General features: G+C 50.5%; 2 protein-coding genes across 5 annotated transcripts in view; one reads left to right on the top strand and one right to left on the bottom strand.

The window, feature by feature from the left end:
- ASTN2 (astrotactin 2) overlaps positions 1-16,836 on the bottom strand; it is a 354,980-nt gene that overhangs the window by 106,171 nt on the left and 231,973 nt on the right. The window lies entirely within an intron of this gene.
- On the top strand, positions 5,877-13,580 carry TRIM32 (tripartite motif containing 32). 2 transcript variants are annotated; one of them, XM_064728030.1, is made up of 2 exons: positions 5,877-5,936; positions 8,701-13,580. In XM_064728030.1, the coding sequence occupies exon 2, from the start codon at positions 8,768-8,770 to the stop codon at positions 10,709-10,711; it is 1,944 nt and encodes a 647-aa protein (XP_064584100.1). In that variant the 5' UTR covers positions 5,877-5,936; positions 8,701-8,767; the 3' UTR covers positions 10,712-13,580. The 2 variants fall into 2 exon arrangements, with proteins under 2 accessions (XP_064584100.1, XP_064584101.1); XM_064728031.1 differs by lacking the exon at positions 5,877-5,936 and adding an exon at positions 6,472-6,672.

Below are 16,836 nucleotides of genomic sequence, written 5' to 3'. Positions count from 1 at the left end.
CCCTGCCAGGACACTCCCAAGGTCCTTTCTGGGAAGAGGAGGAGACTTAGCTGCAGCAGTGAGGATACAGGGATCCCTTATCAGCTCCTGAATGTGAGCATGCTGTCACTAACACTGCTGGCAACCCAGCTGAACCCTGGCAACATCTGTTGGGGAGCAGAGAGCCTGAGATGCAATTGGACACATCATGGCAACTTGTGGGAGTTTTAATTTGTTTGTCTGAAATATGGATTTAAAAGACAACCAAAATAAAAAAAAAAAAAACAAACAAAACACAAAAACCAACCAAACAAATAAACAAACAAATAAAATAACAACTTTGTGTCAGGCACCAGGCCTTGTGTAAGGAAGGGAGAATGAGCAGAACAGGGTGTGCAGAGGTACTGTCTGCCTGCTGGGGTGCCTGGCTCTGTTTCTGGGCTCCACCAGTGTTTTACAATCCCACAGCACGAGGTGTGTGCCTGCACAAAGGGGTCCCTGCTCAGGATGCAGCAGTTGCTGATGTGGGGAAATGCTTCTAGCATTACCAGCAGCACCTCCTGGTGCCTGGACACGAGGGAGCAGGGTAACACCACCACTACAACAAGAACAACAGCATAATGCCTAATTTGTACTGGAGTGCTGTCCTGTCCTGAGAGCTCCCAGGAGAAGATGGGTTTCCTAGTCAGACTCAGCATTTCATACAACACCTCTTCCAAAAGATCCCCAAGTCATCCCAAAACTGGGAACCATTCCACTTGCCACAAGAATGCAGCTACATCAGGGCTAGGATGTGATATCTCCTGAAGAGCAGAAGTGCTTGGAACAAGGACAGGAGAAGGCTCTCCAGCTGGAGTTGTACAGGGAACAGTGGGAACAGACCCACGTAGGGATTCCTACAGGCTCAGCAGGTTAACCCCACCAACACCAACAGGCTGCTTAGCTGGGCTTGATTTAGGACCTGAGATTTGCATTTTATACAAGAAAGAGGGAATTCTGGTCCACCTCCCCCATACAGCACCCTTCACTGGTTAGATGTAGTGTCACCACAGGTGGGACAGTGGGGACTTGTGGCCAGGACACTCCCACTGACACAGCCTGCCTGCTTATCTCCTGGTGGAATAATCCTTTTTGCTGTCAAATCCATCCAAAGGGAGTTAGAAAGGAAATCAATAGATGTGTTTGCCTGGGAATTTCTCCTGCACTGAGATCCTGTCAGTGCAGGGGCCACACCAGGTCTGTGAAGAGATTGGACAAATTTAATGCTGCCCATTGTTAGTGATGGCAAACACTGCTGGGGCTGTGAGAAAGGTATGGACACAGTGTCCAGGGGAGTGAGTCTGGCACATCCATCCATGTGCAGGAAGGATGGGACAGGACAAGAGGGAATGGCTGGCAGAGAGTGAGGTTAGATGGGTTATCAGTAATAAATTCTTCTCAATGAGGGTGGGCAGCCCTGGCACAGGGTGCCCAGAGCAGCTGTGGCTGCCCCTGGATCCCTGGCAGTGCCCAAGGCCAGGCTGGACAGGGCTGGGAACAGCCTAGGACAGTGGGAGGTGTCCCTGCCATGGCAGGGGTGGCACTGGATGGGATTTAAGATCCCTCCGACCCCAAACCATTCTAGGGTGAGAGGAAAACACCACCCCAGCCAAACCACCAAACAAGCACCAACACCCCAGTCCCGGAGCTCAGCGTGGGCTGGGCAGAGGATTGCTCCCGAGGGAATCCCTGGTGGGAATGCCATTGCCGTGTGCTCCGCCGGGGGTTGCAGGATGGGCACTGCGGGATGGGCATTGCGGGATGGGCATTGCGGGATGGGTACTGCAGGATGGGCACTGCGGGATAGGCACTGCGGGATGGACACTGCGGGATGGGCGCTGCGGGATGGGCACTGCGGGATGGACACTGCGGGATGGGCATTGCGGGATGGGCACTGCGGGATGCGGGGCCGTCCGTCCGTCCCTCCCCGCGGCGGGGTCCCGGCCGTGCCCGAGCCGGTCCGTGGGGCCCTGCTGCCCTCTCGTGGCACCGCGGCGGGACGGCGCTGGGAGCCCGGCACGGGGAACACCGTCCCGGCTTCGGGAACACCGTCCCGGCTTCGGGAACATCATTCCGGCTTTGGGAATACTGTCCCGGCGTGAGCACATCATCACGGCTTTGGGAACACCATCCCTGCTTTGGGCACACCATCCTGGCTTCGAGAACACCGTCCCGGCTTTGGAAACACTGTCCCGGCTTTGGGAGCACCATCCTGGCATGGGCAGACTATGCCAGGATGCGGCACACCACCTCTGCTTTGGGCACACCATCCTGGCTTTGGGAACACCTTCCCAGCTTTGGGAATACCATCCCAGCTTTGGGAACACCATCTCATCTTTGGGAACATCACCCTGGCATGCAGCACATCATCCTGGCATGGGTACAACATCCCAGGATGCGGCACATCATCCTGGCATGGGCACACCATCCCAGCTTTGGGAACACCATCCTGGCATGCACACCATCCCAGCATGCAGCACACAATCCCGGCACACACACCATCCCCCACATCCTGCTGCCCTCACCCCGCGGCCGAGGGGTGTCACCTTCGGGTTCTCATCCTTCAGTCCTCAGCCCAGCCTCGGGGAGGGCAGTGTGGCACACAGAATGTGTAACAGCCCCTGGGTGTCAGTGCTTGATAAAGTCCCGAGCCTGAGGCTCTGTGACCCCTTTTAATCTCCTGCTTATAGAATGTGAAGGGGCTGGAGTGGACTTTAAAGATCATCCTGTTCCAACCCCGTGCCATGGGAAGGGATGTCTCCCACTAGACCAGGTTGCTCCAAGCCCCATCCAACCTTGCTTTGAGCACATCCAGGAATGGAGCAGCCCAAACTCCCTGGGAGACCTGTGCCAGTGCCTCACCTCCCTCACAATAAAAAACTTCTCAATATCTAATCTAAATTTCCCTGTTTATATTTGTACCCATAACTCCTTCTCCCGTCACCACAGTTCCAGGTGAAGAGCACCTTTATGTCCACACTGCCTCTGCCCCTCTTCCCACCCCTCTCCCTGATGATGCTGTGCTCCCAGCTGATTAACCAAACTCAATTAAACACAATCCTGACGTCCAACACCAAGTTGTGAACAGTGACCTGCATCACTGTGCTTGTGACTGCTGGCACTTGTGACCCCGGCCTGCCCCAGGGATGATCTCAAAGGCATCCCCTTGGGACGGATAACCTAGAACAGAGACTGGACAGAGCTAAAGAATGAAGCAGAGATTTATTAAAAGGTCTCCATGGATCTACCTTGGGCAGCACAAGAGCCCAGCCAGGGCTGCACCCAAGATGAACCAAAATGGGCCCAAAATGCACGGCCGGGCACAGGGTCTCTCCCTTTGATCAGTTCTGCTCCATTTGCACCTTGCAGTTCATTGTCCCATTCCAGCTTTAGCCCATGCAGTCCCACCCTGCTTGTTTTTCTCTCTCCAGCCCACGGTGTTTGTGCTCTTGGGCTGAGATTTGGATCATTTGTCCTTGGTGCCCAGCTGGAGCAGGAATTGCTTTGTCTCCCTGCTCTGCGCACAGAGCTCACTAAGCCCAGAAGTGCACACTAAAGCAGCACAGAATGTGAAAAATAGAAAAGCTAAAACCTGAGGTATCACCAGCAAAGAGAATCTGGGGGCAGATCATCTCTGCTGTCTGCAGGCTGGACAGACAGGATCTCACCTCAGCTTCAGATGAGACATTTACACACTTGCAAGCCCGAGGTATTTAGAAACAAAGAGCTCTTAGAAACCTCTGATAACCATCTGTAAAAGGGGATTTCGAAAGTATCCCCTGTAACACAGCTTTGGCAGAGGAACTTTGGCAGGGTGACCAGGGTCCCAGGCTGGACAACCTTCCCATCCTTCCTTCTCATGTAGGGTCCCCATACTGGCACATGATGGATAACATCATCAGCAGGTCATTGTCACCTCTAATTAAATCCAGAGAGTCCTTTGTTTTCTCCCCAGGATGCATTGTAAGATTATTTCCTATTTCTACCATTGTTTTTTCCTCACCCTGCTCATTTTCAGGTGTGGGTGGCCTCACAAGAGCTGCCAGACCACCCTGCTTTCAATGTTTACATCCATTTTTCTTCCCCATAGATCAGGGACCGAAAGAGCATTTCCCTGGTGAGGCCAGGAACTGGGAGTGAACCCTGTGTCCTCTCTTTGGGCACAGCAATATCCCCAGGGAGCCACTGGGGCTTGAAACCGGGGAGTCGGTTTAAGAAACCCAGAAATCTCACTTATTTTCTTCTGCAACCCTGGCCAGGCTTTGCATCTGCTCCTCCTGCCTCTGAGTGCACCCTCTGCCCACACTGCTGATCCCTGCAGCTCCAGGGACCTAGATCCCTTTCAAATGAACTATTCTTTTCTAAACAAAGTGGAAAAAACCCACCAAGAGCAGCAGAAGGTGGCCAGACTTGCTGCATTATGCAAGTGCTTCCTCCAGCACAGGTCAGGGCGGCCGGAGCAGGTGAGCAGTGGAAAAACGCTGCAGGCAGAGAGGGCAATGGAGGGATTTTGGGAAATGGTTAAACTGAGGGCTTGCCTCTTCCCCAAGCACTGAATTCCTGCCAGGCTGAGCCTCCAGAGCTCCAGCTGCACCTCAGCCCTGGGCTGAGCACAAGATGCTGCCTGTGGCACTGGGGTGTGAAGGACATGGTTCCTGTGGTTTCTCCTGATCCCAAAGGAAGCCCCAAGCCCTGTACTCCTCAGTTTGCTCTGCAGCCCTACAGGGTAACAGCACAGGGGTCTCTGCTATCCCTAAAGCAGGTTCATGACATCCAAGCAAAGATGGGGCTGGAATGGGGTCGGTGCTACTGATGGTGACACTGACTTCATGAAACACAGGACACAGCCTGAGGGTGACACTGGCCTCAGGAAACACAGGACAGAGCCTGATGGTGATTCTGGCTTCAGGGAACACAGGCACAGCCTGATGGGGACACTGGCCTCAGGAAACAAGGCACAGCCTGATGGTGATTCTGGCTTCATGAAACACAGGGCACAGCCTGAGGGTGACACTGGCTTTAGGAAATATGGGGCAGAGCCCAGCCATAGGCCAGTGGTCACATCCCTGCCTCTGGCTACCACTGCTCACAGCTGCAGCTGTATCCAAAAATGTCCTTTTTGTCCTGGAGCCCGCAGGGTGCTCCAAGGCATGGTGTGGAAGGAGAAATACATGTTTTTAGTAGGTGATGTAAAAGCCATCAAACACTCAGGAACCTGCTGGGGAAAGGGAAGGGGAGAGATAAAGGGAAAAGGGGAAGGGAATGGGAAAGGAAAAGGGAAGGGAAATGAGAAGGGAAGGGAAGGCAAGGGAAAAGGGAAGGCAAGGGAAAAGGGAAGGGAAGGGAAGGGAAGGGAAGGGAAGGGAAGGGAAGGGAAGGGAAGGGAAGGGAAGGGAAGGGAAGGGAAGGGAAGGGAAGGGAAGGGAAGGGAAGGGAAGGGAAGGGAAGGGAAGGGAAGGAAGGGAAAGGGAAGGAAGGGAAGGGAAGGGAAGGGAAGGATGAAAGAGAATGGGAAAGGGCTGATCCTGCAGCAGCGTTGCCTGATCAAGGAAAGGGCAATGAATAACCTGCGCGTGCCGAAATGATACATAACAAAAAACCAAACCAACCAACCAAACAAACAAAAGAACCCAAATCCGAAAAGACGTTCCTGCTTCCCCTTTGTTACTTTTAACCTTTCCTTTCACCACGAGCCGCAGCACAAGCTCGGCAGACCGAGCTCCATCCCGCGGCCCCTCCCCTGCGCCCCAGCCCCCCGTGCCGGTGTCGCGATGTCCCCGCGGTGCCCCCGCGGTGTCCCCATCCCCAATCCCACCCTCGGCCCCGGACTCCATTTCCCGGCAGGCCCCGCGGGCGCGCTCACGTGACGCGCGGCGCGCGGCGCACGCCGGGAGCGGCGCGGCCCGGAGCGGCGGCAGGTGAGGAGCGCGCGCGGGGCCGCGGCGGCGGCGGCGCCCCCTGCAGGGCGGGGCGGGCACGGCGGGACCCCCGGGCGGGCGGCCTGAGGGGACGGGAGGGGATGGAAGGGAATGGGAAAGAATGGAATGGAGGGGATGGAATGGAAGGAGGCCACCGGGCCGCGCCCCGCCGCGCTGAGCCATAGGAGAGAGGGGCCGCCTCTCCCCGTCCCCCCCGGCAGCAGCGGCAGAGGGGGCTCGTACCGGGCCTCGCCCGCCCCGCTGCCATTGAACTCAGCACGGCCGCGGGCACACGGAGCTGGGCGTGTGCTCTGTGCGGGCACACAGCAACACAGGGCACTCGCTCCATGGCCGCCCCATCCCTGCAGTGCCCAGGGCCGGGCTGGTGGAACGCGTTCCCCATGACAAGGTTGCGATCAGGCCAGCATTAAGGTCCTTCCGCCAATCTGACAGTGAACCTCCCCCACGCGTTCCCCATGACAAGGTTCGATCAGGCCAGCATTAAGGTCCTTCCAACCCAAACCTTGGATTATTCAGTGAAACCCCCCCAAACCTGCTGGTTTTGTTGTTGTGATAACTCCTGTCAGCGGCGCTTATTTTGCAGCATTACCCCATTATTTTCCCTCATTAACGGCACGAGCTCTGAATTACAAGTGAAGCCGGTGTTCTCACCGCAAACGCTCACTAAAAACTACCGGGTGACAAGAGAAACCACGGCAGGAAATTTCTTCCGAACGTAAGGAAACCAAACTCGCATAATTCACGGTTTTATGGCTTGATCCTCAGATGAGGCTTTCTGTAATACCCTGCTCTGCGTCAGAGGAACTGCCCCGGGAGGGACCGACATGCAAGAACAACTCGCTGTTAAGGAAACTTCCATGGAGGCACAGCCGAGTGTGAGGGGGAGATAAAAGGAAAAAAAATAATGTCCCATTACTGAGGGCATGCTGACATGCCGATAAAGGGGGTTATATATGAAAAGAATGTCATACAAATCAGCTCTCTAAAAGCCCAACCTGACTTAAAATCCCATCTGCCGTTGTTTCTTTAATGAAAATACTTGTTTTAAAGGGAGCTTTTAATGTAACTCTCAGTACTTGGTGCCTGTGCTGCTCCCTCATCCTTCCCTAAGCCAGTCTTTTGACGTGTTTCCAAGGAAAGTAAGAATAATGAACCTGGTATCCTGTGTTTCATGTTTTAAAACCATTTTAAATCATAGATTTTTCCTCCCTCAGAGGAAGGTTTCTGTTCTCCATGGCAGTGCCCAGGTTTCTGCTTCCCCAGGGCCACGACTCAACCTGCCACTGTTGAGCTGATCCCAGCATGGTGCCAGGAGATTCTGCCATGCCACTGAATCCCTTCCTGAAATACAGGCTTTAATGATTCTGAACTGCAGCTGACAAATTAAAATTAGGGGGCTTTTTTTTTTCCTCTTCTCTATGAGCATAAAGAACTTTTCTTCCTTGCAGCTGTTTTTCTGCACAGGAGCACACAGCAAACTGAAATACACAGAATCTTTCCCAAAGAGAAAGGCAGCAGACCCAGCAGGGAAGTGAGAATGCTGTGTGCATGCAGCCATTTCTCAGAGAGAGCTGTGTTCACATCCCTCTGCCACTGTCTCTTCATTTCAAAGACTTCACTACTTCCTTCTCCTCCTCTTCCCTAGGAGAAAGGTTTTCTTCCCTATTTTTTAGGGGCTAAGCAGTACAATAACAAAGGATTTGAAACCCAGTCTAGTGAATAATAACTTAATGATGTGAGCCCTGTTCTGTTCCTTTTGAATGGATGGCTGCTTTGGCAGGAGAGCTGCTGGGATCTGCTCCCTGCTGGGAGGGATGTGAGGGTGGAGAAACCTGGATTGAAGCTGAACAGCAACCAGAGTGGTGTAAAACTGAACCAGGGGACAAGAACGAGGTCAACGTTGTGAGATTGTGAAACGAGGAGAAATTAAATGCAGTTAAGCTGAGTTCAGGAGCTAATAGCGAACACTGGGAGTGTGTTTGGAGTTCAGATGTTTGGAGTTGTCTGTTAGCTCCATTATTGCTAATACCTGCCTGAGCTGTGTTTAATTGGCATGAAGCATGCTGCAGCATGGCAGAGGTTACTGAGATGCACTGGCATCAAACCTTCTCTGTGTGTTTTCAGCGTGCACAGTCACCCCCAGAGCGAGCAGAAGCTGACAGAGCATTGCTGCTACTTTCACTTCCTCTATGAAAGCAAATGTATGAAACCTTGAAAATGTGTTTTGGCTCTCTAGCAAAGCAGAGTGAAGCAGGCACATTCATTTTGTTGGTATCTGATGTCACATCTGAATGCAGGTCTCCAGAGGTGATCTATTAATGTCCTAAAGCATCGCACCATCTGGTTCCTTCTTTGATGTGCAACATTTTGAATGCCTGGTTTAATCTCCCTGGGTTTCAGTAAATTATGTAAACTCAGAGGCTTGGCAGCAGGAGATGGGCGCCATGAGGAGATGATTCAGTCATCAATATCTACTGGGCTTCCATATTGGTGCCATTACACTTCTTTCAGTGCTACTTTACAAATTTTGCAAGTGAATAATTCATCGCACTGGGAGCTGCAAGTTAGTTTTGAAATTTGCCCACCCTGAGATTAGCTATGACTAATCTATCCTTCCCAACATGGAAAAGCTAACTGGGTTCCTTTTTCTGCAGGGTTAGGTGATAAGTCAGAAATAAATTGCATTTATACATAACTGCTGGTGGTGACATAAATCACATTTCCCTTTTTTCTTCCTGGACAGAATCAGAGCACCTTGGAATAGATGTGAGCACGAGGCACCGTGCTGGATAAAGCTGCCTTGGAGCACCATGGCTGCCGCCCCTTATCTCAACTCGGACGCGCTGCGAGAGGTCCTGGAGTGCCCCATCTGCATGGAGTCCTTCACCGAGGAGCACCTGAGGCCCAAACTGCTGCACTGTGGCCACACCATCTGCAAGCAGTGCCTGGAGAAGCTCCTGGCAAACAGCATCAACGGGATCCGCTGCCCCTTCTGCAGCAAGATCACGCGGATCACCAGCTTGGCTCAGCTCACCGACAACCTCACCGTGCTGAAGATCATCGACACGGCCGGCCTGGGGGAAGTGGTGGGACTCCTCATGTGCAAGGTCTGCGGGAGGAGGCTGCCAAGACACTTTTGCAAGAGCTGTAGCTTGGTTTTGTGTGAGCCGTGCAAGGAGGCTTCGCACATGCCCCCAGGACACAGAGTCATGGCTATCAAAGAGGCTGCTGAGGAGCGTAGGAGGGAATTTGGAACGAGGCTTGCCAGGCTTCGGGAGCTCATGGGTGATCTGCAGAAAAGGAAAGCTGCTCTGGAGGATGTTTCAAGAGACCTGCAAGCCAGATACAAAGGGGTTCTGCAGGAGTACAGCAAAGAGGAGCGCAAGATCCAGGAAGAACTGGCCAGGTCACGCAAGTTCTTCACCACCTCTTTGACTGAAGTGGAGAAGATAAATAACCAGGTGATGGAAGAGCAGGCTTACCTGCTGAACTTAGCAGAAGTGCAGATAATGTCTCGCTGTGACTATTTCCTTGCCAAAATAAAGCAGGGGGATATAGCTCTCCTGGAGGAGACGGGGGATGAGGAAGAGCCAGAACTGACAAACAGTCTCCCAAGGGAGCTGACTCTCCAAGAGGTGGAACTCCTTAAGGTGAGCCACGTGGGACCACTGCAGATTGGGCAGGTGGTGAAGAAACCGCGCACCGTTAACGTGGAGGAATCCCTCATGGAAAATGCAGCGTCCTCCTTTGTACCATTTAGGGAGCCTGAGCTGGTGCAGGAGGAGCCCAGCTGCACCCCACATTCCTCGCCAGCCAAGCCGAGGATGCCTGAAGCAGCCACCAGCATCCAGCAGTGTTCCTTCATCAAGAAGATGGGCTCCAAGGGCAGCCTGCCAGGGATGTTCAACCTCCCCGTGAGCCTGCACGTCACCAGCCAAGGCGAGGTGCTCGTGGCCGACCGGGGCAATTTCCGAATCCAGGTTTTTACCCGCAAGGGCTTCCTGAAGGAGATCCGCCGGAGCCCCAGCGGCATCGACAGCTTCGTGCTGAGTTTCCTTGGAGCAGATTTACCCAACTTGACCCCTCTTTCTGTCACCATGAACTGCCACGGGCTGATCGGTGTGACAGACAGCTACGACAACTCTGTCAAGGTGTACACCATGGACGGCCACTGCGTGGCGTGTCACCGCAGCCAGCTGAGCAAGCCCTGGGGCATCGCCGCGCTGCCCTCGGGCCAGTTCGTGGTCACTGACGTGGAAGGGGGCAAGCTCTGGTGCTTCACCGTGGACCGTGGCGTGGGGGTGGTGAAGTACAGCTGCCTGTGCAGCGCCGTGCGCCCCAAGTTTGTCACCTGCGACGCTGAAGGGACCATTTACTTCACTCAGGGGCTGGGGCTCAACCTGGAGAACCGGCAGTACGAGCACCACTTGGAAGGAGGCTTCTCCATCGGCTCCGTCGGCCCAGACGGGCAGCTGGGACGCCAGATCAGCCATTTCTTCTCTGAGAATGAGGATTTCAGGTGCATTGCTGGGATGTGTGTTGATTCCAGAGGAGACCTGATCGTTGCTGACAGCAGTCGTAAGGAAATCCTGCATTTTCCTAAAGGAGGCGGCTACAACATCCTGATCCGGGAGGGACTCACCTGCCCGGTGGGTATTGCTGTTACTCCCAAAGGGCAGCTGCTGGTGCTGGACTGTTGGGATCATTGCATTAAGATCTACAGTTACCACCTGAGAAGATATTCCACCCCTTAAAGGCTTGGTTGCAAGCAAAGCCTGTCTTGGCAGTGGAGATTTTTGCAGCCTCCTTGCAATCCAACGGGAACCAGTGTCAAGCCTTCAGGAAGATTGTGCCATAGCTGAAGGGGATTTGGCATAGAGGTCATCATGTTCTGTGTTTAGAAACAAAATAGCTTTTGTGGTGGTGGTGGTGGTCTGCTTTTTCTTCTTCTTTTTTATATAAAATCCCTACAAATAAGGACAAGCGCGATGGAAAGGATCCATCCTTTGCAGTCTTGGTTCTTGTGACTAGTCACTCCATAAACCTCTTCACCTCCTTATGCCACACATCTCCTACACTTCCAGCTTCAACCATTGTGTCTTTCTTTGTGCCATAAACACTGACTGACTGCTCTGAATCACCTTCCCTTAGAGAACTAGCAGAGGCAATCCTGTGGCACTTGCAAGGAACTGGGTAGCAGTTGTCTGGGCAACTCCTAGAGAGAGCAATTTGTGCTTGCAGCACTGCATAAAACGAAATGGCCACTTCAGCTGCACGGAGATGAAGCTTTGCTTCCACCCTGACGAGGCAGGGTTGTCTCTCCCATTTTTCTGGTGTTCAGGAGATTGCCCCGTCGTGCCATTTGTGAATTGTGTCTGTTCTGTGTGAAGTGAGTACTGTGCAATCGTGGGAGACCGAGCTGAGCCAGAAAATTGCCCTCTTTTTTCCTGAGTTGTAAGAAGACAGGGGTTTTATTGCTAATCAGAGTTCTGCTAGATAGAAGGGGGTAAAAAGGGAGGGGGCTGGAGAAAAAAAAAAGAAAAAAGAGGGGAAATATAGGGTTGCTATTTACTGTTGTTTTATTATTAAATGTGTCCTGGAAACTCTCTTTGGAAGGTCTATCTGGTATCTAAAACTTCCTGGGGAAGGGGGGAAGAGCTGGGGAAATAAGACTGGGAGATTGTAGGAAATGAGATTAAATACAATGTATTGTATGTTCACCTGCACTTCAGTGCTCTGCATTCCAGACCACTGCATTTAGCAATAGCTTTCCACTCATCTGCACCTCCTCTGTGCAAGTTACTCACTTCTGAGATAAGGATGGGCAGGGGAGACTATTTCACTTCTGTTTTTTTAAGGTTTAGAAGCACATCCATTGGTGCACTGCCTTTTTTTTCCCTTGCACAGCAAAACACTACATTCCTCAGATTATTTTTTTTTTTCTTTTTAGTAATTCTTTTTTTCCACAACACCAGCAGGCACCAGCATTTCTGCTCATCAAGGCTTTGGGCCAAATGAAGCACAAAACTGCAGCTGTGTGAACCAAGGCCCCCACAGAGCTGCTCTCCTGGCTGATAAATGTGTACCTCAGTGTGGTGCTGCTCGCCCAGAATAGTTTATTGAAGGAAAGATGCATTTAAATAGGGCACAGTGGTAGCATGTTAATCTGCCACAGATAATAGTTACACTGCAGTGCATTTATTTGTTGCCATCAACAGCGTAGTTGCAAATTTGGGGCCACGACAGACAATATAAAAGCTGATTTTATAGTGGCTGCCATGCTCCAGCAAATTGTTTGCTACTTGTCCTACAACATGTTTGCAACAGGTGATTTTTATTTTTTTTTTTAAGCCCATATACTTTTCCTGCTGAAACAGCAAAGGGAAACAGGTTGGTGAGCTGCTGCTGCTCTAGCTGGATGTTTGGCAGTTAAAGGGATTGCAGGAAAAATGCTGGAAGAAGATTTTGGTGGGATTTGAGTGTTTTTTTCCCTCTCTTTGTTGTGCTCAGCCAGTGCTGAAGGAGTGAGCACACAAACACAGCTGTGTGATGGAGCTTTTATCAGGGCAGCTTCCAATTTCTCCTGCTGTAATGTACTGGGAAAAGCTTGTGGAGAAGGGAGGTAAGACAGGAGGTGGTTGGTGATGCTGAGGCAGCCCAGGGCACCCAGCTCCTCCTTCCCTCCTGAGCTGCTCCCTGTGCTTGCCAAGCCTACCAACTTCTACATTGCCATTCACATTCTCTGCTTCTCTTTTTTGGTGGGAGGGGACACTTGCCCAAGGCATGTGACAGCAATTTGAGGAGCCTTTCTCATCTTGAATATGTGTTCTGGGGAAGTGATGATGATTACTGGGCTGTGCTGCAGTTCATGACATTGTAACTGAAGGCATTTTTCCAATTTTATGGCAGTGCAGCTCCTCTCCTTCTGCTTTCTTTTAAACATTTCTCCTGTTTCCAAGAACTTCTCCACACAGGAGACTACTGTGGACCTGAATAATGAAAGCAATATTATCTATGATAATATGTACCTCTGTAATTTTCTGTTCCCGTGGATTTTTTTTTTTTTTGCAATAAACAGCACAACTACTAGCAATAACATTTCCTGGAGTGCTTGAAAAAAAAAATTAAAAAATTAAAAGGAAAAAATTGAAAGCTGGTGCAGTAAACTGAGCAGTTGGTTACTCCAGCCTGTTCCTGGTTACAGAGTTCAAACAATGTGTCTGTCATCTGTTTCTCACTCAGAGGATTAAGAAAAATAACAAAATAACACCACCCTGTGAGGCACTGGTGGGCCAGGACACTGCAGTCAGCGCCTGGGGCTCTGTCTTGCCTGCAGCTCTTCCAGTCTGAGATTTCAAGGAGAAAAGGGAAAAAGAAAATCTGCTGTCCTTCTCCCAGGGTCTGCACATCCCCTGAAAAAACTCGACTGAGATGATTTTACAGAGCTCTGCTTGCTGTGGTGCTCCCACACAGTGTCATGATCATCTGCCAAACGAGGTGAAATGGAGTAATTAAGGATTATGTTGAAATAGTTTGGCTCCTGCTCTGTATCTGGAGGAAGAGCTTGTCTGGTCATACGTATGTGTTTGGTTTTTAAAGATTGTGTAATAAAGGAAAAATTGATCCAATTAAAAGTGCATTGCAAACGGCTCATTTTCTTATTAAAACACTTCATCTTCTCCCCTCGGTGGCAGATTGGATTTTACAGCCAGCAGGGATTAGATTGGGAGCACAGTGGCTACGAGACCCTTTTATGTGTCAGGTTGCCAAGGAGAAATCTGATCCTGGCAGGCTCGTGGAACTTTCCCTGACACTTCCCTACCCACCTTTCTAAACAAATGCTGTGGTTTTGTACCTTAACTCACACTGCCTCAAGGGCAGTATCTCCTTTGTCACCTGATGGTTCACAAGTCTGGTTTGAGTTCACTGGCTCTGGGAGCTCAATTGTATTTGGGAGCCTGGTCTGCAGGAACCTTTAGTTTTCCTTTCCTAGATGCAATCAGGTGCATTAAGAAAGCTGAAAAGCCACTTTTTAGCTGTTAAAGGACATAATGGGTTTCCCTATATGTGCTTGGTCAGAAGTGGAACACATAGAATTTCCTTGGTTTTGAGATCTGTCCCTATGTAAAACCATTCTATTACTTTTTTAACACTCTTAATTGCTTGGTTTATGTCATCATTTTAAACCCTCAGATTACAACATTTTGTTCAGAGGAGGTAAAAACAATTTAGCTGGTTGTAATGAAATTTAGTTTAGACTAAAACATGTGCTGTGAGTCATCTGCTACCTGTGTCCCTGGCTCATCCATGGTCTGGTGACACAGCCAGGTGATTGGACACATCAGGAGCCATGGGTTCACCTAGAAAACCTCAGACTTTGCATTGTGAGGGTATAAAATGCCTGGGTTTCCTCTGTTTGTAGTCCCCCTCCTTGGAGGCACCAGCTCAGGCTGTTCTTGTGATGTTGCACCATGACTGAATTATTTTTAGATCAAAACTCTGCCATGGGAGCTGAGCTGGTGAGGAAACCTGCTGTGACTGAGTGTGGTGGGTTTGTAGCTGTGAAGGTGCCTCAACCCCAGCTCGGGTGGTGCCAGAGGTGCTCCTGGATGGTCAGCAAGGACATTTCCTCAGCAGATACACCCACAGCATATGCAGGTTTTCCCTTCCCCTCCCTCTGCAGCCACCTGGCTGATCTGGATAAAAGATTTCATCATTTGGGCTCATCTCAGCTCTTTAAACAGGTATGAATTTCTGGTTTATCAAACATTATTCAACCCTTTTTTATGGTGCTGTTAGATCTACCCTGCAGCTTTATCACAAGTTTTGATTTCTTAGGGCAGAACAGCTGAGCCATGGACATTGTTCTGGGCAAAACCAGGAGCCAGGGAATGAAGGGATGAGGAGCAGAGCCTGTTCCTCATCAAAGAGGGCAGAGCTACAAAAGTGAAAATAAAGCCAAATGCTTTGAGTTGTTCCTATTGTACAGCTTAAGTGATTTTTCTGGGTCATTACTCAATGTGAGGATTTAAAGTTATTTCATTTTGCACAACTAATTACTCAACTTGCCTGGCAATTCTGGATTACAATGAGAAGTGCACAAGGTCATTTAGCAGACTTACTCACAGCACATGTTTTAGTCTAAACTAAATTTCATGACAACCAGCTAGAGTGTTTTTACCTCCTCTGAACAAAATGTTGAAATCTGAGGGCTTGAAATAATGATATAAACCAAGCAATTAAGAGTGTTAAAAAGGTAATAGAGTGGTTGTACATAGGGACAGATCTGAAAACCAGGGAAATTCTGTGTGTTCTACTTCTGACCAAGCACATATAAGGGAAACCCATTATGTCCTTTACAGCTTTCTTAATGCACCTGATTGCATCTAGGAAAGGAAAACTAAAGGTTCCTGTGGACCAGTTCAATCTTAATTGTGTTAATGGCAGTATCAGACCTGAAGGGAGACAAATGGAGCCTTGAAAGGACAGGAGGGAGCCCCAGGCCTCACTCAGAGGAATATGGACTGCTGTTTTAGCAGTCTTTTGTGAAGATCTCCTATCAAAACTGCTGAGTTCACAAGAAAACATGAAAGCTGTGACCTCTTACAGGTAAATGGAGTTCATAGAGGGTTGTCCAAGAGAAGAGAAGCAAGCACTGGGGAGGGCAGGGGGCAGAAAGGCTCAGGGAATGTGACAGGACCTACCAAACACAGCCCCTCCATGGAATATTCCCATAAATGATCAATTACTGAGAGGGAACATGAACATCTCCCATCTGCAGCAGCCACAGGCTGAGCTTGCTGAGCATTCACTGTAGCCAGGGAACCTCAGCCAAGGAAACTCTATCTAGAGATCATAGGAAATTCAAGAAAAACAAACATTTCCCTCACTGCAGACCTAAAGTAACCTCCCAGCTGGGCAGTGAAACCCTGTGGATCTCCCCACCCAGGCACACACATCCTGAGCCCATCAGCATCCCTTCCTGCTTCCCAGCTGGGCTTCTCCAGTGGGAATAAGCAAACTGCAACAGCTCTTGCAGAAATCTCACCAGGGCTGTCAGATTTTGCTCTCAGAGCAGATCTTCCTCTTCCCTAAGCAAGCTCTTCTTCTCCTCACCAGCCAGAATGAGGAACCACAGACCAACCAGCTCTCTGATGAACTTTTATCAGAGAATGAAGTGGTTCCCAGCAGGGGGATTTGCTGGATGGAGAGATCACTCTCTTGCCTGATGTGCAATTTCTGAGTCTCTGAGGTGGGGTGACTCCCAGCCTCCACCTCCAGGTTTATTATTATGGCAATATATGATGAGGAATGACCCAGTTTAGGTCAGCTGTCCTGGCTGTGTCATCTCCCAACATCTCATCCACCCCAACCTAGTGACTGTGGGGACAGAACGGAGAAAAAGAAGAAGTGTGGATGCCATGGAGGAGTGCCTCCATAAACCATGTGCAGCAGCCAACACTCCAGGGTGTTCTCCACACTGGTTTCTCCAGAAATCCGCAGCACCACTGTGACCAAGCTGGTTCCCTCCATCCCACCAGGCCCAGCACATTCTTACACACAGCTGGAGCTGGCTGGGGACATCATGTTTGTCCCAGCTGCCAAATGAAGGTCCTCACACAACTGCTACCAACTTAATGAGGCACCATCAGTGTTAAATGCTGGCTCCACCAGGGAAGAAAACCAATGCAGGCTCCCACGGCACAGATCAATGGCTGGGTCCATCTCAAGGTCCCTGCTTGGAGGCCACTCAATGTGTTACAGCATTGCTTGGCTGCACAGAGCCAGAGCAAGCAGCCCAAAAAATGGCCCTTTAATCACTCTGCATGAAGCAAAATTGGAGTTTGCCTTGGTGTGGTCACAGACTGAGGCTGTTCCT

Source organism: Zonotrichia leucophrys, chromosome 17 (genome assembly GCF_028769735.1).
Source record: "Zonotrichia leucophrys gambelii isolate GWCS_2022_RI chromosome 17, RI_Zleu_2.0, whole genome shotgun sequence".
NCBI classification, from domain to species: Eukaryota; Metazoa; Chordata; class Aves; order Passeriformes; family Passerellidae; genus Zonotrichia; species Zonotrichia leucophrys.
This window is presented reverse-complemented; position numbering and strand designations above follow the sequence as displayed.